At 41.6% G+C, this 22,099-nt stretch overlaps 1 protein-coding gene across 5 annotated transcripts in view; it reads right to left on the bottom strand.

Annotated features, from left to right (window-relative positions):
- Positions 1 to 22,099, bottom strand: part of TMCO3 (transmembrane and coiled-coil domains 3) — a 61,177-nt gene that overhangs the window by 18,315 nt on the left and 20,763 nt on the right. For all 5 annotated transcript variants that reach the window (XR_009459196.1, XR_009459197.1, XM_059721055.1 and 2 more), the window contains exons 6-10: positions 21,366 to 21,494; positions 16,075 to 16,167; positions 14,182 to 14,368; positions 13,018 to 13,135; positions 12,176 to 12,371 (exon numbers count right to left, since the gene is read on the bottom strand). Coding sequence is in view for 3 of the 5 variants with exons in the window: in XM_059721055.1 (XP_059577038.1) it covers positions 12,176 to 12,371; positions 13,018 to 13,135; positions 14,182 to 14,368; positions 16,075 to 16,167; positions 21,366 to 21,494 (723 nt within the window). In the remaining 2 variants the exon portion in view is untranslated. The remainder of the gene's footprint in view (positions 1 to 12,175; positions 12,372 to 13,017; positions 13,136 to 14,181; positions 14,369 to 16,074; positions 16,168 to 21,365; positions 21,495 to 22,099) is intronic.

Below are 22,099 nucleotides of genomic sequence, written 5' to 3' on the forward strand. Positions count from 1 at the left end.
CCGGTCCAGTAGCCTTGTTGTTCTTGGTTTTCTTGATGGCATACCAAACTTCTTCTAAGTTAGAAGACCTAAACTGAAACCTTGCAGTGGTGGAGAGGCTTGCATGTCCCAATAATCCTCAGAGTTATGTCATCTGGAGTCTTTCAATTCTGGCAGGGTCACCCATGGCAACCAGGCCTGACGGCAAGTTCCAGACAAACTACAGCCCAATTCCAAGTCCTCAACAGAGGATCAGGCAGAAAGAAACATTAGGATCTGTAAAGACAGGAAAAGGATGCAACAGGATGGAGGTTCTCTTGTTACCTAGGATTCTCCCTTGCCACTGGGTCCAGATGTCCACCTCATTAAGATCCTCTGGTTGTTCATTCCATGCATCAGCTTCCTCACATTAAACAAAGCCATACTCCATAACCATCATAAAACAAAGTAAATACAAAAGATTGGATATAAAGGGACAAAGGAAGCAAAGACATTTTATATAAATAGATGTTTCTGAGCTTTTCCCTTGCCCCCTTTTTGGTGAAAAGCATCACCACTCTAGAGTGTTTTTACACTCTAAATATAGCACACAACTGGAGCATGTCTTTACTACTAAGATACTCCCACACATGCTTGTGTGTCAAGTTATTAAAATAGTGTGGTGTCAAGCTAGCTATTTAAATTTTAAAACGTTTACATTTGATGGTTAGTATAGGATTTACAATCTCCTATACTGGGTTTAGACGGCAGCACAAAATGTAGAATAAAAGAAATACTGTGTATGTACTTATGTATAAACATTGACCAACTATAAATTATATTTAGCACATTTGTTTTTTCCCCCTCAATATAAAAGCCTCAATCCAACCACTTATTTTATTATTAAGAGCACAAATGTGTCAGCCAAAAATGCTGGCTTTGGTATTCTCCTGCTCCGTTCCCAAAACTGAAAGCAGGTACACAAGCCCTAGCCTAAAACAAGTAATTATTGCTATTCCATCTAGGGAAAGTGCATTGTATTACTGTCAGCAATTCTTTAAACAGTCCTTTTACCCCAAACACCACAGGAGGACAAGATACCAGCTATATCATTTAACTCCAGGACCACTGCACAGAAAAGGAAAAGGAAAAAGGAAAAGGAAAGAGTGGTGATGGTTGATTACAGGTACTCCTCGCTCAACGACTTACCTGTTTAACGACCGCGCGGACTTACAACCAGCTCTCCGAGCAGTCGGTATTGTGTGTTCAGCACAGCGGGGCGGACAGCTGCGCTCGCGGCCCAGGCGGGGAAGGGCGGGGCGCACAGAGCAGGCTTTCCTTGCCGGGGCCGGGGCAGCTCCGCCGGCTCCCACCTGCCTGCAGGCGCAAGGGCAGCAGGGCGGAGGTCCTGGAGCGGCCCCGGGGCCGGGAGCGCTGGGGCCGCAGGGCCGGGACGCGTGCATGCCCGCCCGCTGGAAGGCGCCGGCCCAGAGCGCGAGGGCAGGGTGGGCTCTTGCTCCACTGATGCCATTAGGACTCGCCCGCCCCAGCCTGGGGCCTCGTGGGGGCCAGGGCAGCAGCAGCACTGGGCGCCCCGCTCCAGAGGAGGCAGCCCCCTCCCCGGCCGTGCCAGTGCGGCCACGGGGTAAAATACCTTCGTGCCCCAACTATGGCATGGGTCTGACCCCGAGCCAGAGGTGCCAGAGCCTCCAGCCGGGCTGCTCCCCGCCGGTGCACTGGCACAGCCCAGCCCAGCCAGTACCCAGTGCCCCCACAGAAGGCTTGACACCCCCAGCCCAGGTCACAGCAGCCGGGGGAGCGATGCCCCCAGCCCCATGCGACAACAGCCGGCAGGGCGCAGAGCAGCCCCGCGCGTGGGTCTGGAGGGTGGGTTTAAGGGCGGTGGTTAGTTCTGCCTGCCGGGGCCGAGCTTCCCTCCTGCTCCCTGGTGCCAGCTCCTTCCCTCTCTCAGCATCCTCTTCCCACCAGCCCTGGCTTCAGGGGAGCACTTTGCTGCTCAGAGCCGGACCGTTTCCACAATACGTACGAAACGTATTGTGGAAACGGCAGCGCGGCGTCTGAAGCCAAGGCACGCAGTATCAAGGGGCGGCTCCTCGCTTATCAACCAATTCACTTAACGACCTAGTTGCAGGAACGGAACTTGGTCGTTAAGTGAGGAGTGCCTGTACTTCCTTGTGCAGAGGACAACACTAATTTGTCATCCATATTTGTGGGCCTAAGAAGTGTTTTGTCTGCCTGGAGCTCAAACTTAGGACATCACAGAAAGACTACCAAAGCTCACCCATCCTTCAGACCACTACCCCTTTCTGCTTGTCCATGTAGGCACCAATGATACTGCCACGAATGACACTAAGCAAATCAGTGGTGACTATAAGGCTGCTGGCAAGAGTATTAAGGAGCTTGGAGCAAAAGCGGTGTTCCCATCGATTCTTCCTGTGAAGGCAAGGGTCCAAACAGAAACCACTGTAACCTGCATGTGAATGCATGGCTGAGATGGTGGTATCAACGTGAAGGCTTCAGCTTCTTCACCAATGGACAGATGTTCTTTGGAAGACTACTATCAAGAGATGGGATCCATCTATAAGAACAGGGGAAAGCATCTTTGGACAACATCTGACCAACCTAGAAAGGAGGGCTTTAAACTAGGTTACATGGGGGATGGTAATCAAAACCCTCCAGCAACAGAGCACAGTCCAGAGGGAAAAGGACTTGAAAAAGCAACTTAACTGTGGGAGAGAGCCACAGAACTACAGGACTGCAACAAGTGATGCAAAAGGGAAGCAAGGAAGTCAAAATGCAAATAGATCCAATGCATGTATAACAAATACAACAAGTATGGGGAATAAACAAGATGAGCTGGAAGCTGCAGCCTGTAAAAAGAACTATGATCTGATTGGCATCACTGAGACCTAGTGGGACAGCTCTTATGAGTGGACTGTTGACATTGAGGGTTACACTTGGTTTTGGAAAGACAGGGTAGGGAGAAAAGGTGATGGCATTGCCCTGTATGTCAGAAACACCTTTACTTGTTCCCTAGTTTAGGAGGAAGACAGCAAAATTGAATGCATTTAGGTGAAGATGAAAGGTAAAAGATGCAGCACCAAAATAATGGTGAGGATTTATTATAGGCTACCTAATAAAAAGAGGAGGTAGCACTCTTCAAGCAGGTGACAAATCTATCCAAAAGCTATGGGATGGTACAGATGGGAGACTCAACATTTCTGGATACCTGCTGGAATAACAACATAGCCAAAACAAAAAAATGTCAAGCCAGTTTCTAACTTGTATGGAGGATAACTTTTTCTTCCAGAAAGTAGATTATCTTCTAGTTATATCTTCTATCTTGGATCTTATCATGACCAACAGGGAAGAATTGATGAAGTATGTGAAAGTGATGGGTAAGTTAGAAGGAACTGAATGTGGCAGAATGCCACCTCTGTCTCTCCCCAAAAACTCTGCTATCTGACATTTAGTTAACATGGGCACTGCAAAGGGCAGACATCCTATGGGCTCTTTCAGTAACCCTGAGTTGGATACATTCCTGAGGTAGGGAGGAAACCTGCTCCTTATCCCTACATGACTGGTATCACATACCTAGGTGAGGGGCTTGGGCTCCCTATTGTTCTAGAGACCCTGCCAGTCTGCCCGGCAACCAGTGATGCATTTCAAATTGGTTGGCTGGCAGCCAACAGGTGCTGGCCTCCATTGGACCAGGTAAATGAGATCATAAGGTCTAGGACTGCCCAGGAGGAGGGGAGTAGCCATGATGGAAACTCAGAGAGAGAAAAGCTGGACCATCTGAAACTTGCTCTCTTGAAACTCATGATCAAAATAACTGCCTGCCTCCAGAGGGAATCTCTACCTGCCTCTGGATGATACTCGTGAGTAACCTACCTGAGATCTAACTAGATATGTAGCTTGCAGTAACTCAGATGCATGATCAAAGGCTACCCCAGCCATCCTGTTTGCTCTATGGGATTTCTCTGACACTGCTCAACCTGTACCCTATTCCAAACCTACTCCTTGTAACCAATAAAGTTCTCCTTTGTACCTAGCATGGGAGACTTATTGGGAATGGGTCTAGATTGTGCTTTGGGGTCCCCTTGGTTCAGCTAACTGAGGGAGACTACTGTTTGTGCTTCAGACTGAGGGAAACACCCCAAGTTCTTGAAGTGGGTCAAGTACCCTCAAGGACTACTAGGCCTGCATTTCCCAGGGGGAACAGTGCCAAGATCAGACCAGACCCCAGGTGGTGGTGGCACTAACCCCAGGCTAGCAGGTGTACTCCAGGAAGGGGGTTCGGCTAGACATGAGGCAACCCCTGGGAGGCACTCGGAGCCTGGAAGGCAGTCGGGCTCAGTGAGGTGGGCGGCTCAGCACAGAAGCATCCCCCTACTGGCCTGCCACAGTGAACACAATACAATAGAAGTCCAGATTCTGAGACAGGGAAAGCATGAAGTAAGCAAAATTAGGATGCTAGATTTCCAAAAGGTAGCTTTCATCTGACTCGAGTTAAATAGGCATAGTATCATGAAAGGACAGTTTGAAGGATAAATGTGCCCAGGAGGGCTGGGGGCTTCTAAAGGGCACAGTACTGGAAGCTCAATAAGAAAGTTTCTCAAAACAATGGAAGCACAAGAAGAATGACAAGAGACCAATGTAACTGCACAAGGAGCTTCTTAAATGCCTCAAATGCAACAGGAAAGTGGGTAGGCAATGGAAGAATTGAGCATAGCAAGAATCTGCAGGGACAAAATCAGGAAGGCAAATATAAGGAATGAGCTGCACCTGGCAAAGGAGGTTAAGGACAACAATAAGAAGTTCTGTAAGTATGCTGGTCAGAAAAGAAGGACCAAGGAAGCTGTGGGTTCTCTGTTAACAAGCCAGGGGGGACTCTTAATAGAAGATGCAAAAAAGGCAGATCTACTCAACAGCTACTTTACCTCAGTCTTCACAAAATAATTAAGCTGCAGCCAGACACGTAATAAGGATTATGTGGATAAGGAAGGGGGCAAACTGAGGGAAGGGATAACAAAAAAAGATGGTCAGAGAGCTTTTGTTAAGTCTGAATGAATTCAAATCATCAGAGCCAGATGATCTTCATCCCAGGGTCCTGAAAGAATTTACAGAGGAAATCTCAGAGCCCTTGGCAATGATCCTCATGAAGTCATGGGAGATGGGCCAGGTACCAGAGAACTGAACAAGGGACAATATCATGCCCCACTTTAAAAAAGGCAAGAAGGAGTATCTAGGGAACTACAGACCAGTTAGCCTCACCTCAATACTGGGGAAATTACTGGAGCATGTCCTAAGGAGGGGAGCATCTGGAGGAGGAAAGGCTGATCCCAAGCAGCCAGTATGGATTTCTGAAAAACAAATTGTCAAACCTTATCTCTTTCTTTCACAAAGTAACTACTTGGGTGGATGAAGGGAAATGCTGTGGTTACATTGTATCTGGATTTCAGAAAGGCTTTTGACAAGGTCCAACATGACCTTCTCGAAAACAAATTGGAGAAATTTGGGCTAGATAAAACTACTACAAGGTGGATAGGTAACTGGCTCAATAGCCATAAGCAAAGGGTAATTATTAAGGGGCTCATGTCAGAATGGCAGGAGGTTTCAAGGGGGGGTGGGGGGAGTCCCACAAGGGTCTGTCCTGGGCTTGGTACTGTTCAATGCATTTATCACCAGTTTGGATGCTGGCATAGAAAGCTTCTTAAGCAAGTTTGCAAACAACACAAAACTGGGAAGAATTGTGAACATGTTGGAGTATGGGAGCACAATTCAGAAAGATCTCGACAGATTGGAAAGTTGGACTCAATCTAACAGGCTGAAGTTTGATGTGGACAAATGCAAGGTGCTACATCTTGGGAGGAATAATCAAAAACACAAATATAAAATGAGTTACACCTGTCTGGATGGCAGCTCTATGGAAAAGTACTTGGGAGTCTTGGTAGGTCACAGACTCAATGCAAGTCTTCAGGGTGATGCAGCCACACAAAAGGCAAATGCAATTTTAGGATTAGGATATTAGCATCAACAGAACTATTAGGTGCAAGACATGGGAGGTGATAATACCTCTCTACTTGGGACTGGTTAGGCTTCATTCAGTGGTGACACATAGAGGGTGCACAGGGGTGCATGTGCACCCCCTGAGAGCACTGGTATACCCCCTGATCAGCTGCACTTGCCACTTAGGCGATGGGCAGGGGGGCCAGCGGGAGCACCAGTGCCCCCCCCCCCGGTGAATGCCGGCTGATCACTGCAGCCATTCCCAGAAGTGACCGCAGCCACTCCTAGAAGCGGCTGCAGTGATCATCCGTTGTGGGATTGGTTGCGGGGAACCGCCCCCCCCCCCCGTGGTCAGCAGGACTGGTCGCAGGGGTGGCGCATGCCCCCCCTGACTAAGGCAGCACCAGTCACCCATGGCCTCATCTGAAGTACTGTGTGTAGTTTTGGGCTCCACAATGAAAAAAAAAGCTGTGGAGAAGTTAGAGAGGGTCCACAGGTGGGCAACAAAGATGATACAGGATTTGGAAAGCAAATCATATGAGGAGAGACTGAAGGAGCTAGGCATGTTCAGCTCTAGGAAAAGCTTAAGAGGGGACATGATAGCAGTCTTCAAATACTTGAAGGGCTGCCACAAAGGCAAGGGAAAGCACCTTTTCTCTATCACTGGAGAAAGACACAGACCAATGGCTTGAAGTTTCAGCAAAGTACATTTTGACTGGATAGCCAGTAAAACTTCTTCACTAGTAGAATAGTGAGGCATAGTAACAGATTGCCTGGGGAAGTTGTGTACTCTCCATCACTGAAGGTGTTCAAGAAGAGGTTGGACAGCCACTGGTCAGGGATGATCTAGGTGTAGCTATGCCTATTTTCTATCACGGGTATTTACCATGCTTCTGTGCTTTGCTGGTTATCCCTGCCTCCCACCCCCACCCCTTTTCTGCCACATGGGTCAGGGTGTTTTTAAGTCTCCCTCAGAGGCATTGGGTGTTAGTTACAGCCAAAGCTGGGGATTTTGACTGGGGTGTGCCAATGCTCCTGCTGGGATCAAAGCCAGGAGGTTCCTGGCTAGAGGGTTTTGCCTCTCTACTCAGGGTCACACCAACAGCCATATTTGGGGTCAGAAAGCAATTTTACCTCATGGTCAAATTGGTATGGACTATAGGGGTTTTTGCTTTCCTCTGTAGCAGGGGCCATGGCCCTCTACCTGGAATCTCTTGAGCATATATTGACAACATTTCACAGAAGCAGGATGTTGGCTGCCATCATCTATGAATCTATGAATCATTCCCTGCTTTACCTGTGGCAATTTAGGGTGTTAGGTCTGTGCTGCGTCAAGGCTGATGGTAGCCTTATGTAGATGGTAGTCTTATGTAGAGTTTAGAATATGAATTGTATAGAATGGTTTGGATAGGGATGATCCTGCCTCAGGGAGGTGCTCAAACTAGATGAGGTCTTTTCCAGCCCTACTTCTCTATGAACTAAGCCACAGCTTTAAATAATATCTCCATAGGATGACCATACACCTAATTTATGCCCCATTTTCAAAAACCTCTCTGTTAGACAAGTACTCATTTGAAGAAACTTGATGGGACATCTGATTGAAGTGCCTCTCCCACAGAGTCATCAGCATGCTCCACTGTCAGCAGAGCTCAGAAACAGCTGTGTGCTGGACAGCAAGGGGAAGGAAGATTTATCCTGTTTTGAGATTCAAGAAATATGGTTTCCCTACACCTCTAGGAACTGTCTAGCATTAACTTCTCCAGCGAAGATAATCTTTCCTTTGTAATCCATGCCACGTGATAGAAAACTGCTATCTCTACTTCATTAACTGCTGCAGGACCCTACTGGTCTTCCTTCATGCACTGGTAAAGAAGAGCAGACAGAAGAGTAGTCTATAAATTGTACCAGTCATTTGTCCTAACCCAAATTCCTATCTTTTTTACAAGAAGCCTTCCACAAATCAACTTTAGAGAATCTATATTAATTGTACTTCCTGTTGAATAATTGCCTATAACCTTCCAAACTGTAGCAAAATGAATTTTATAACCTACCAATTGGGTCCCTGGGCTGCTAAGTGAAAGACAGGCAACACACACAGCATTAATGCCCAGGCCAACTTACTGGGAAAGAAAAGTTTCTTTCCTAGCTCCAAAAAAGGTAACCAACTTAATTCCCCAAGAGGCCCAACTTTCATCAGGAAGGGAGGTAGTGTTTTTGGTTGGCTTTATTCATCCTGGCCCAAACAAGCTTCTCCCACCTCTGATATGGGAAGGTGGGATAAATGCAACCTTGTTCTATTTTGCAGACAAACTAGAGCCATCTCCAGGTATTTGCAATGAAGCTTCAACTGTCAGAGCTGTGTTTCCTATAATGCCAGTTTTCTATCAGCAAGGCTTACTAAACAATCCTGCATTAACAATTTCATTGTAAAACTCAAAGATGTTATAAAAGTTTTGAACATTCAGAAATTCACCCTATGGAGCGAGCTGGATTCTAGTTCTACCTTGTGCATCATCAATAGGATAGTTTACTAGTTTACAACAAGCAGTATCTGCATTAGCAGACAGGGTTGCACAGGTTTCAGGGTCTAATTTGGTACATTAGTCCTTTGCTTGGTATGTCAGTGATGGTGGAAAAATTCCAGATTGCATCTCATGTAGTGGAGAAACAGATACCCACAAACTGGCATGCTGACAACGCTTATCAGAGTAGAGCTGCATTTTGAGATGCATCCTTTTATTCCCCTCCAATCTCAAACCCACATCTCAATTTGAGGGAAAAATCAACATTTTGCACACCTGTTTTTTTTAATTAAAACTTTGAATTATGATCTGGGGAAAAGGGGTTGTATAAAAGACCTTATTTCAGACCTAATTAGGTGTAGCGATACCAGTTCTTCACAAACATTTTAGGAAACAAAACAAAACACCCTACACTCAGAAACTATTTACAGATATGCAAGTTCCACAGGAAAATTACTACACATCAAATAAGTGCTTATTGAAAATCCAGTATAGAACAGACAGTTTTGGTCTTTCAATGCACAAAGGTCTAGTCCCCAGTGCTGGTGGAGAAACTTAAATATTTATCTGGTTCTATTTAATGAGCTGCTTTATATTTTGTCAAAATATTCTGTTACCAATTAAAAAATAAGCTATACATGAATTATTCTGATTAGGTGCCCTCTTGCTAGCTGGAAAAAGTGGTTATGTCAGGATGCCTCATGCATTAGATACAGAGATTAGAATAGTCTTGTTTGATCTATTCCATCAACTTTCAAATAGATTCTTAGAGTCACGTGTGATCAAACTCAATATATGCATGATCCTATTCCTTCTACAAATGAAATGGTATGATTATGAACAACTTGTATGCATGCAATTAAGTAGGCAGAGTTTCTTTCTTTTAGCTTATTTTTAGAAGGAGATTTTTAGACTAAACCACTGAACAAAACTTTTCCTCCATCTGACAACAAGAATTCTTTCCAAATGCATCCCCCCTTCTTTTCAAATTGGAATTTTTTTTTCACCTTTTGATTTCTGATAGGATAGAGTAACTATGGAATGTGGCTCTTAATATTTGTATATCAGATACAATATATTTGTATATCTTTGTACATAATAATATTTGTATATCTTAATATTTGTATATCAGATGTATAGCATTTGTTATCTTGTCTTTGTCCTTGAAATGACCTTTCATCAAGTAACTAAGTATTACTATTGTATTGGTGTTTGTCATCGCTTTATCACCTCTACTGATCTGTCAAAAGCTTCTTGATATGTTAAGAGTTTGAAAAAAAAGCTGAGTGAAAATGGAATTGTCTATGTAAAGAACACAGCTTACTTTTGGATTTTTTACAGCAAACTCGTTTCCGTACATAAAAGGATTATTTTATGACAAAAATCTTTCCACAAATATAATGCAGTGCCTGATACTTCGTATAGGCATATTTCTTATTAATATTCGCAATAGGGGATCCATTTCAAATACAAACCCTAAGTGTAGAAATGGCCTTATTTTTGAGAGATTAAATATATTTCTGAAGTCACCCCAATATAATTTAAGTCCTTCGTTGCTTCTCCATTAACAGAGCTTCACAGATATTATTCCCACTTGTTAACAGAAGTCTAGAAGAAACAATAAGTCATTTCTCCTTTTTCGTATATGATCCAACAACCTGTTTTCCTCTTTAAAAAGTGCTCTGTATTCCACTGCCTCCATAGCAATCACATTTTTCTAAATTTCATAGTAGCAATCTGATTTTGGCATTATATGGTTCTCGCCTTTTAACTTCTTTCCTGACCTAAATTATCAAACTTAAAAGACAGACTCCCTTGGCCAAAAATGCCCACATTGATCATTTGCCTCTGGTAGTTCTCCCCCCTCTCAGAATGCATCTGAAAGCTGCTGAACTCAGCTGGATTCATTACCTTTTTATTCTCTGTCCTGGTTTTAATGCAATGCCCTAGTGACAACATTTCTACTTTACACTTAAAAAGTAAAGCAAATTATTTAAACTGTATATCTGTAAGCTCTGTTCTCACTTTGTGATCAGTTTTACATTCTACTATTTTCCTATATTAATTTCTAGAGCAAAAAATAATCTTTCATATGAAAATGCTAGTAGAAATTCAAAGAATATTAGCAGTTTCTATAGTTCCACAACAGTACTGCTTCAAACCTACAATTTACAAAAAGACAACAGATATGGTCTTCAGCAGAGTAGTTTACTGGATGAGTGCAAATGTGAAGTATTAAATAAATGAAAGAGTTTGAAAGGGGGCAGGGGGAGGGAAGGGAAATTACCTTTAAGACCTATGAAGAACTTATTATTAAAACATTTGGCTCCTGGCATATATCTGGAAAGGCTATATTAGCTCTAATATAGTCTTTAGAAGTGCTACTACAGTCACAAGAATTTCACATTATGTTTTAGTAGTAAAGAGCAATCTGATCATGCAGACTTTTCTTTACAAAGGGACAGTTAGGGATGGGTGTGAATGCATAGCAGGGTTGCCAACTGTCCAAAAATAACCAGACTAAAAATGCCTGTGCATAAATTGTGTAAAAATGTTGTACCATCCATAAAAACCACAAAGCAAAAATAGCTGTACAAAAAGTGAACTGAAGAAACAGCTAAAGCTCCAAAGTTGGAAAAAGAAGCTGGAAGCAGCATTCAACCATACAGAGCACAGCAATGCCACCAGGTACGTGAGCAGGAGTGTAGTACCCTTAAGGGGCTCTTCTCAGGGCTTTGTGGCTTCTTCCTAAATTCCCCAGCCATATGTTGCTGCTGGTAATGGTGCTACTTCTCATTTGTCTGTTACACTGCTGGGTGATAGGTAAGCAGATAGTAGTCCTTCTTTTGAAGGGCCTGTGCTGGGATGAGGATGTGGGGAGAGGAAGGGGAGGTATGTGGAGAGGGGAATAGGGTGGCAGGTAAGTTGGGCAGGGGGCAAGGAATACCAAGTTATGGGGGTAAGTAGAAGACCCGTGAGGTAGGTTGGGGCAGCACAGTATAAAACCATTGCTGCAGGTCAAGTAGAGTTGCTAATTGATAAGTCTGAAAACTTTACTAACAGTCAAACTCTTTTACTATGCTTGTCCATAGTAAAAACAGGGCTGTTGTCCATGGTCTGGCAGAAAGGTTACATTTACATTATATAAAATGTATGTCAGTAAAAGAATTTGCAGGTTGTCAGTAAAAAAGTGTATTGGGTTGGGTTTATAGTTAAAAATTGTTTCCATTCCAAGTTTCATAGTAAAAAACAAATGCAATAGGAAAAACGGTAAATTCACTTAAGTTGCAATCATTCAAATTAATAAAAAAAATACCAGCAGCAGGAAATAAGAATGTAAACCTCAAGAAGATTGGGACAAAAAACAAACAAACAAAAAACCAAAACAAAGCACAAGAAGTACCAGACCCTTAATTGCACAACATGTTAATATGATATTTCAAGATCTGCAAAATGCCTGAATCCTTCAGGCATCCTTACTTTTTGGTTTCAATGGGGTTTGGGTTTTTTTACATTTGTTTTATAATGTTATTTGGTTTTAAAATGTCCAAATACAGAACTGAAAAGATACGCAAAAAACAGACAACATGTTAGCTTTCTTGGTATATATGTTAAATCTATACACCTTATGCAAGTAAAATATATTATTTTTAAAAAATTACCGTTAACATAAGAAAGATGAAAGCAGATATTCCCAGAATGAGGATTTCTTTATTTCCTTTGCTTTCTGCATGCAATTTGCGATAATATGGTCCTATGAGATAAGTCTTTATAACAAGACATATAAGAAAGACAGCAGCCAGGGAAAAGAGGATTTGGCCAATCAGTATAAGTATTCTCAGTATTTCCATCACAATACTAGGAAAGAGAAGAAAAAAAGTTATTTGTATGTACTTTCTTGCCTCTAAACCAATTTCTAAGTGAAAATATCTAAGATTTTAAAACAAGATGCTTGGATTAAGGGTCTAAATTTCTATTTAGGCACTTAAGTGACCTGATTATCAAGTATGCTGAAAAATTCAGCAGCTTCCAACAAATTCTAGAATTTACTTCCTTGCTGGTCCAGTGATGTTTATGTTTGTTAACTTTTTAGTAAAGTGTAAGGATCACTACTTTGCTCAAGCTTATGACCCACATTTATTGAAGTATAAACATTAATGCTGGAGACCTTCAGTGTTTGGCAAGTTGGGGGGAATCTGGGGGGACAAAACCCCACCTTTTCTTCATCACTCATTTTTAAACTGAATAATTGAGGTAGACTAAGCTGCTTAAGACACGATGAGCATTCCAAGTTAGTATTGTGAAGCAAAAATAAAGCATGAAGGCCCCAAGCATAAAGCGAGTTTCTACAACAATTACAACGTCAATTTTGCACATGAATTTTAGTTATACTTGTACATGAATTCATTAATAAGTATACATCTCTTCATTTTAAACCAGAGCCCAGAAGGTCTCCCTTCAGAACCAAAAGTACATAAATATCTACCTCTTATAATTTCTTTACCTGGAGTATGTACTGGCTCCTGCCTGTATAAGAGTTGGCATGACAGCTATAAACAAACCAAGCTGCACATCCTGCATTACCAGCATGCCAAGTAATACGCTACTGTAGTCAATATCACCTGTGCATAAGAAAAAGCATCAGATTCAGAGAACCACTTAGGACTTAAAAAAAAAAAAAAAAAAGTTTAAAGTGCATTTCTCCTTTGAAAAGTGACTTAAAAGTCTTATTAGTGACCTTTTAAAGTTACTTAAACCTCTTATTACTAACCTATTATTACTCACAGATACATTTCAAATCATACCTGCTTTTAGCAACAAAAACAAGTTTGCTTTTCAACCCTAAGAAACATAAGAAATGCCATTTACTGGGTTCCTTTCCTTTCTCGTGTCCTTGTGTCAAGATATTAGCAGAATTCATAGTTTCACTGGAATCTGACAGGCCTCACCATGAACACTTCTGCTATGGCTTCAAACTTGTGAGTTCTGGGCTGTCAACTGTGTGCCTTGGCACTTGTGCCACCCCAGCTCCCATACAGTACTTTAAACCTATATTACAGCAGCAGCTTATTATACTATATTATAGTATTATACATACTTCTTAAAAAGTGAAATGATAGGATACTGGGCTAGATAAATCTGCCTCATGGTATTTTAGAACAGGCTGGTATTGGGGACAGTTTAGAGACAGAAGTTGGCAGTGCAGGTAAATCTAGAATCAGTGCTGGTGCTGTCAAGTTGTGCAGTAGAAATTCTGGTTCTGACTTGATCACGAAATCATTTAGTATTATGAAGCAAAGTAGGACTGCTGGGGATATTGCCATGGTATTTTAGAACAGGCAGAGCTAAGCAAGCTACAAAAATAAAGAGGAGAAAAAAAGATCAATCAAGCACCAATGCTTAGAATCCTAGAATCCCCATCAAGCTAGTAAAAGTTATTTAACAAGAAGAATGTGAGAAGCATGGGTTGCAGGCGATATATTTTATTGGACCAATACGTTGTTGGGAGGAATACAGACATGCTTTCAGGTACCAAGTACCTTTCTTCAGGTCTCTGAGAAAAAACCTTTTATTTCCCAATTTGTCTCAAGACACTGACATCTTGAAAATTATTGTAAGCATTTAAATTGGTACCGACTTTGGGATGGTCCGTTTAAGCTGCACATACCTTCTTTGTCTCCTCGAGCACTCCCTGCAAGGAATCTAGATACCAAGGGTGTGCTTGATAATGACAAACAAGTAGAAATGAAGACGCTCTGTGTTGGTCTTATCTGCAGTAAGTGTCCCCATAACAAGCCAAACGCAATCATCAGAACCGTCATGTAGCACGGTCCTTGCAAAGATATCTTCCATACCTCAAAGAAAAAAAATGCTTATATTTGCATTGTATAATCTGAGGGCTATTGTCTCAGTGATATGATGTTACAGTGGTTTTCAGTGCAATAAGAGGCAAAGATGAGAAAGATTTGAGTCATAGCACAGAATTAATGGACTATAATAATTTTACTAGAATTTATACATGCAGGACTGGGATGCTCCTTACCAGAAATATTAAATAAACTGGAGGGAGTTCAGAAAAAAAAAAAAAGAAAATGATTATGGGGCTAGAATGCTTGGCATAGTAATTGTCCACAAACTGAACTACAAACTCCCTACAAAAACCAAATAGCGAGAGGAATTATTTGCCATGTTTCCAGAGGAATGACTAGGAGTATTAGGGGAATATTAAGAAAAAGAAAAGTAGTAATTAACTATCAGTACAAGCCTCCTTCCACAGAGATCCAGAACAAAAAAAAAAATTAAAAGACCCAATCTCAAAAGTCATTTAAAACTAGACTGAATTATACAATTTATTATTATGTAAATGAAAAAAAAAAAGTAATGTGGGCACTTAACTTCAGTAAGTGATATTTGCCAATCACTCAAATCATGTTGGGTACCACACTCACACATTACCAAGCATGGATCAATCCAACAATGGCAAAACATGGACTAGTATATGGACTAATAGATCTTTATCTTTAATGTTAACATAAGTGACACTTGCCAATCACTCAAATAACATAAGTTAAAGTGAGATGACCATATAATTTTCTATGTATTGATAAAACAGACTAACATGGTATCACTGACTCACCTATCAAGGAAAGAATAAGGAAAGTGAAGTAGATCTTAAAAGTATACACTGAATGGTTAATATTTTTAATCATTAAAATATATTTGCAGGCTTACCTAGTTAAAGCCAGCTATAATTTTCTATATCAGTGGTTTTCAACCTTTTTTCATTTGTGGACCCCTAAAAAATTTTGAATGGAGGTGTGGACCTCTTTGAAAATTTCAAATGGAAGTATGGACCCATCTGAATTATAAGTGTGGGTATTCACATACTGTTGGTTGATCATAGTCATCTTTCACAGACCCCTTAGACATAGTCTGCAGACCCCCAGGGGTCGGTAGACCACAGATTTGAAACTATTACTCTATATTAAAAATTCAACTTAAACATATTTGTATCTTTTCGGTTAAAGTTTAACTGCTGTTCTATTTAAAATTAGTTTGTATTACATTATGTCTAATCAGGAACCCACAGGCTTGACTGGCACTTTTCAACCAGCACAGCTTATGTTTAAATCCATCCTATGGGGTTTATTACATTAGCTTTCCCTTGCAAGACATACCTTTGCATCACAACATTCTGACATTTGTAGCTCAAAAACTGGATTCAGTGTCATATAAAGATGGATTGCCCTGAAGTGAATGTGGGACTTAACAATATAGAAATAAATACATAAAATAAATGAATAAATAAATATTAAAAAAAATGAAAGGTATACAGCAACTTTATTTTAAAAAAGTTATAATGAGTAGAAATATCCTTTTCTCAGATAGTGGGAGCAAAAGAAGAGACAGGTCAAGGAGAAAACTTGAAATATCTGTCTTTTAAAAATCTTGGTCAAGTTACATTAAGAGATAATCACAGGCAGCTTTCCAGGTGCTTAAATATAACTGATAAGTTCAACACTGCCAAATTCCAATATCCAGAAGCATTACACAAAAATACCTTTCTTAACCTTTCAGGGGAAAATTCCAAACCAACTAGGAACAAGGTGAAGAACACACCAAACTCTCCTAATGTTTCCACCTGTACAATAGACTGCAAAAAAGAACATGGATATATTTAGTGCACTACAATCTGTTTACTGTAATACAATCACATATACATTTTTAAATAATTATGCCATACCACAGGTTATTAAACTGTATGCAGGATTCTAGGGGCTTTGTACACACCACAAAATTGGCCATTAAAGCAGCTTAAATGCCCTTTTGCACTGCTTTAATGGCGTTGCTGTTTACAGGTTCTGCAGCATATTCTGCTTTAAATGGCTTTGGTATGTAGCAAGATAAATCACTTCCAAGGTGTTTTAGTTTGCAACCTGACAAAATGCAACAGTACAAAGGGCCCTGGAAGCTGACGTGCTCGGGGCTTGGCAGGCCCCATGCAGCTCAGGGGTTGTCGGACCTGGCGGCAGCCCATGCAGCAGGCTCCACTGAAGAAAAAGAAAGAGGCAAGCCTGATCTTTTTTTTTCCTCCCTGGAGCCTGCCTGCCTGAGCTGTGCGGGGGCCCAGTGCTTCCCTCTGTGGCTGCAGGGGAGCCGGTTCTTCCCTTTACAGCTGCAGCACCCCTCAGGACCACCCAGGCTGGGTGCCAGCAGATGGGTGTCACCTGGGGGGCCCCTGCACAGCTCAGTGACCACTTGGCCTGCCAGCAGCTCACCCCTCACCGTGCCACTGAAGAGGCAGGTAAGGATCAGGCTCCCACCCTTGTGTACATGCCACGGGGTTTTCGTTTGGTTTAATTCTCCCTAAATTGAAGCAGTGTTTTTAAAAACCCACCATTTCAATTTAGGGAGAACTAAACCCCCATGGCCTGTACAAGCAGCCTAGATCAACAGTTCACAAATGGTTGTCCATGGAGCACTTATTGGTAGTACCAACACCTAGCTAGTCACATGATGCTGGTTCTCTGGTTACAGCTAGTTCTTCAGTTGACTAAGCTGTATTGCTAAGATGATCCTACTGCTTACTTGCCTATTTCTAGGAATTGCTGTTGCATAGCAAGTAGAGGAAAGGAAACGGGTGCTGTCATTAAAACTGTACCCTCCACCACCACCAGGAGAACATATCTTAAGAGATCAGAAGAAGAAGAAAGCATCTGGGTAGCATCTCCAAAGGAGGTAAACTAGAAGAGCAGAGAAGCATATGCAAGAACAACACATGAAGAGTAAGTGGCAAACAAATGTGCAGGGTGCTCTCAGAGAGCAGAGAAGCACAACAGATGGGAGAGTGAGATTAAATGAAGACATGAGGTTTCCTCTTCTCAAGTAACAGAACATTCCACATTAGATAGCTTTAAAAAATTAAAGAAATAAAAAAAAGCCACCCACACATAAATACTTCCCTGCTCCAATTACAACAGTTACTTAGGAAAGCATCAAGACGTTAAGTGACTGGGAACATTAGGGGCGGGACCTGTGCAACTGCAAACAGGTGATACTCCACAAGACTGCTTCTCTAGTAAAATGGGATATACATATATACACCATGAAAAATAATCCCTGTTCTGTTCAAGATCTTTATCACTACAGTAATAGTTTTAAAACTTGTCCCTGTATTAGTATGGACAATAATATGCTTTAAAAAAAAAAAAAAGCTACATTACATGTATTATTCATGTATTTACCCTCTCCTCCATTTTCTATCCCTCAAATTTGGTAAAAACCTCTTGCAAAGTAAAGCTAAGTAGTTCTGGTCTCAAGATATATTTTTGCCAAAACTTAAAACATTTATTTTAGGCCTTTGTTTTATTAGAGAAAAGTATGAAATAAGATAAAAATTCAAGTTTAAAATAAGTACCAATACAGTGGTAAGACAACAACATTTTGCTACTACTAAAACAATGGTCCAACTTTGTTCTCACTGGTCATTTTGTCTTCCAGGTAACCTGTGACTAATGTAGTAAGGGAGGGGAAGGGGAGATAACTAGACCATCTGACAGATTTTATACTGAACATAACTTCAAACAACAGTTTGGAGGGTATTGCTTTATTTTATTGCTTTGATTTTAAGATTGTAGGGCATGGCTGTGCAGAAAGCAGCAACAGGTTTCAAAAGGTGTCAAATTACAGAAGCTAGTAGTCAGCATTTCTAAAAATCCTACCTTAAAATCCTTCTATCTGAAGTAGTTTTCTAGCGCCTTTATGTATGACCTTAACAAGAATGTGACTTTTTTAAAAATTCAGTACAGAAGAAATAATAAGAAGTTTAAACAGGTGAAGAGATACTGCGGTTACTATTCACTGAGGGACCCATGACATTCTGAAAATCATTACGTCAACAGGAACAGAGTTAGGCCTAAACTAAAAGTACTTTGGAAAATCCCACTCTAAGTTTATGTCTATCTGTAAAGCTCTGAACTCCATGGCTAAGTATATTTTAGCTGCTTTAAAAAGGGGGAGGGGAACTAATTTAGGAGTTTCAGCCACTGTTACAGTTTAAATATTGCCTACATGAGCCTTTAGTGATATAAGTTAGCTAAACTGCCCTAACTTTGACCCTGGAGAAGCCTGGCTATAGTTAGAGTGATTTTGCTACAAAATCATGCAGATGTAACCATGCAGATGTAACAGCTTTCATCTTTATCCTTGGACAGCAATACAATTGTTACCTCTCCAGAATATTTTATCTATGAAACAAAATCCTAAAAATATTCATGGTTTGTGTTATTGCATACTTCCAGTGTTTGTGAAATGCTTTGTAATCAGTTGATTATAATCCTGCAGCTCAATCCTTACTCAAGGAATTCTTTCACTTTACAATACAGGAAAGAGACAAGAACTATTTAACTTGCACAAGGATTTCATACAGTGTTTATTTCTGTTGTATTTTGGTAAAGAAATGCAAGGGCTTTAATAATAATTCAACCATAATTTAGTGAACAGAATCTCTATTTTAAATAATGTAAACTTGATAAACAATGTTTATTACATGCAACTATTATATATGGATTCATACCTCTTGAAATTAAGGTACATGATGCCTAAGGCAAACACATCCCTCATGTGTTCATGTAGAAGAGGCCTCGGGCTAACTACTTGATTGCTCTGCAGGCCTGAAGATTCTGTGCTATAATTCTCCTGCTATAGTCTAGTTCATACTCTTCTGTGTCTGCCTTACAGCCCCCACATGCCTTTATTTCCCTGATAACGGAACCTCCGTATAGGGAAAAAATAGACCAAGAAAACAGACTGTGACAACAAAGCAGAGAGGACAGATGCCATTCCTACAGCAGCAACACCTAGCATTTCCTAGCAACAATTTTAGGGTCCAAAGGAAAAAAAAAGTAGCGATAGCTGTAAGTATGGGTGAACTGACAAAGATTTTTTTGGCCAATACTGATGGCAGATTATTAAATGAGCCATATCAGCCGATACCAATCCAACTGCTAATATGCAGCCCGGCAGCTTGGAGAATAATGTCTGGCTGGTAAGTCTGTTGGGGGGAAGGGGCATGGGGAGCACAGATCGAGGCCCCTGCGGGGAGCGAGGGAGTGACGCTGGGGCTGGGGCAGGGGAAGGGAGCAGGTGCTGCATAGCCAGAACAGGGAGTTGGGCAGAGCCACAGCTTGTCTGGGGGGCACAGGGAGTGAGGAAGGGGGTCGGCTCCCACCACTGTGCATACCTCTGGAGGAAGCACAGGGAGCATGTGCCTCCCCCCCGTTACAATCTGTGCATAGGGCAAGGGCAGGTTGCCTACTTTGCACTTGGGGCTGGGGGCTACACGAGGCTCTTCCTGGTGGGGACTGGGCCTGGTTTGTACTTGGGGAAGATAAGGTGGGGTGGCTGGCATCAGTGCTGGAGGGGGGGGATACAGGGTGGCTAAAGCCACCCCGAAGTTCACCATAGCCACCCCATAGCCCCCCCTCCCAGCAATGCCACCCACCCCGAGCCCCCAGCAGGAAAAGCCCATGCCTCCCCTGAGCTGTATGCAGAAGCAGGAGATGCTGCCTCCCTCCCCCTCCCCAAACAAGCTGCTCATGGCTCCATCCCACACCCCACCCCACCTGGGCAGCACCTCCCCCTGCCCCAGCCTCAGCCTCACTCCCTCCCTAACCATGGGGTACTCAATCTGCCCCCTCCACACCCTGTCCCTTCTACAGATTTACTGGCTGGATACTGCTCTCCAAGCTGCCAGGTTGCACTCCTGGCTGTGTGCATGTATACGGCATTTATCAGTGACATTATCAGCCACATCAGCCAAAAAAAGCCGATTGTTGATAATGTCAATTTTCCTTCCAGTGGTGCTGATACGATATGAACCGATATATCGGTGCACCTCTAGCTGTAACACATGGAAAACCCCACTGACTATGAGAAAATGGGACACTTTCCCCCACAATCCCATGGCCACAGGAGACAGAGAAGAAACAAATTTTATGTCTGTATATTTCTATAAAATTCACCAATCTTACTCAGGAGAAGTACAACAGATAACATAAAGGCCTCCTGAGGAGAACCTACAGTACAGAAAAGCAGAGGTTTACTAGAACCCCATAAAGAGCCAGCTTCTCACTGGAACTGTCTTAAGGGGGAAAGAGGGAAGGCAGCAAAACCTTCTCCATTTTCTCTGTTCTGACCACAATTCATCTCTTTGGGGCTGTTATACTGCCTTAGCCTAGCCAACTGGAATTGCTACATCATTTTGCAGTCTTGGTGGACCAGCTTCCCAGAAAGCTGGGCAGACATGATAATCAAGAATGGACTGAGTAGCAAAACAGTGATACATGACTGCTTGTTACAGCACAAGTGCACCAAATGGAAGTATAAGTGTTAAGTGCTCCAAATTAATTCCCTCATAGGGTTTCTTGAGTTAATGAAACTTAGTAAAAGTTCAATTTTTTTAAACATGCCTTCAAAAATGTTTTAATGTAATAATAAACTCAATTTCCCAACTCTTGTTTATTTTGCAAATTTCATAGTGTGTGAAGTTTCCTTAGCTCCAGAAGCTGAGGCTTCATTATGCAGAAACTTTAGCTTTCACATAAAAATGTTTATCTTCCATGATTGTGGAAAACTGGGGAAAAGACAAAAATCCAGAAACAAATGAACTCTAAACCCCCTGAAATAATTTGACCCTGAAATAGAGGGCAAATTAAAGGAATCTTAAGTGTATTACATTTAAATTCTCATGATTTTCCAGGGTTCAACTTATTTTTTGAATGCTTGAAATTCTTAAAGCTTCCTAAAAATGAACACATGGGTTAAAATTAACATGAAAGCTTATTCTCTTACCTTTATACTGTTTAATCCTGATGGTCCCAAGAGTACTCCACAAATGATGTACCCAAACATGGTTGGCAATCCTATCATTGTACACAGCCAGCCACATGGCAAAGATAACATCCCTATGGTCACAATGTCCTAGTGTATAGAATTGATAATACACATTACAGTAAAAGTCATGAAAAAGCTGTGGTGAAATTGAAAATGCTTCCAACGGTCAGAGTTTAGTAGCAGTATAAAAATAAATGGAGTATACAGGATATAGGTTTAAGTGCATAGACTTGGGACTGGGGGAGGGGGGAACTATGAACTTACCTTACCATAAACAATACAGGTTAGCTAAAGGAACAACCTGTGTGAAGCATTTCAGATCTCATTAACACTCAATACCATTTCTCAGATTTCAGTCTTGAGGTGACAGGACCTAAACAGTTCAATGCTGCTTTAGAAGTTTTGAAACAGATGACTCCTAGTCAGTTTTACCAAATATGCAATACAATTATATTACGCTGCAAACAGTGACAGCCGGGTGGAACAGTTCCTATGCACGTAATTGGTTTATACACCTAATGGATATGCAAACAGTCATAAGCTATCAGCTACAGAAAGCTATAAACTATAATCAGATTTATGGAAACTTAACATTATGGATCTCAACATTTGAGGGTCCTGAAACAATAGTATGTTCAGAACTGTAAGGAAATGAGAAACAGGAAAACAAGATACAGCAGACTCCAGTGGTA

This window comes from Alligator mississippiensis, chromosome 1 (assembly GCF_030867095.1).
Source record: "Alligator mississippiensis isolate rAllMis1 chromosome 1, rAllMis1, whole genome shotgun sequence".
NCBI classification, from domain to species: domain Eukaryota; kingdom Metazoa; phylum Chordata; order Crocodylia; family Alligatoridae; genus Alligator; species Alligator mississippiensis.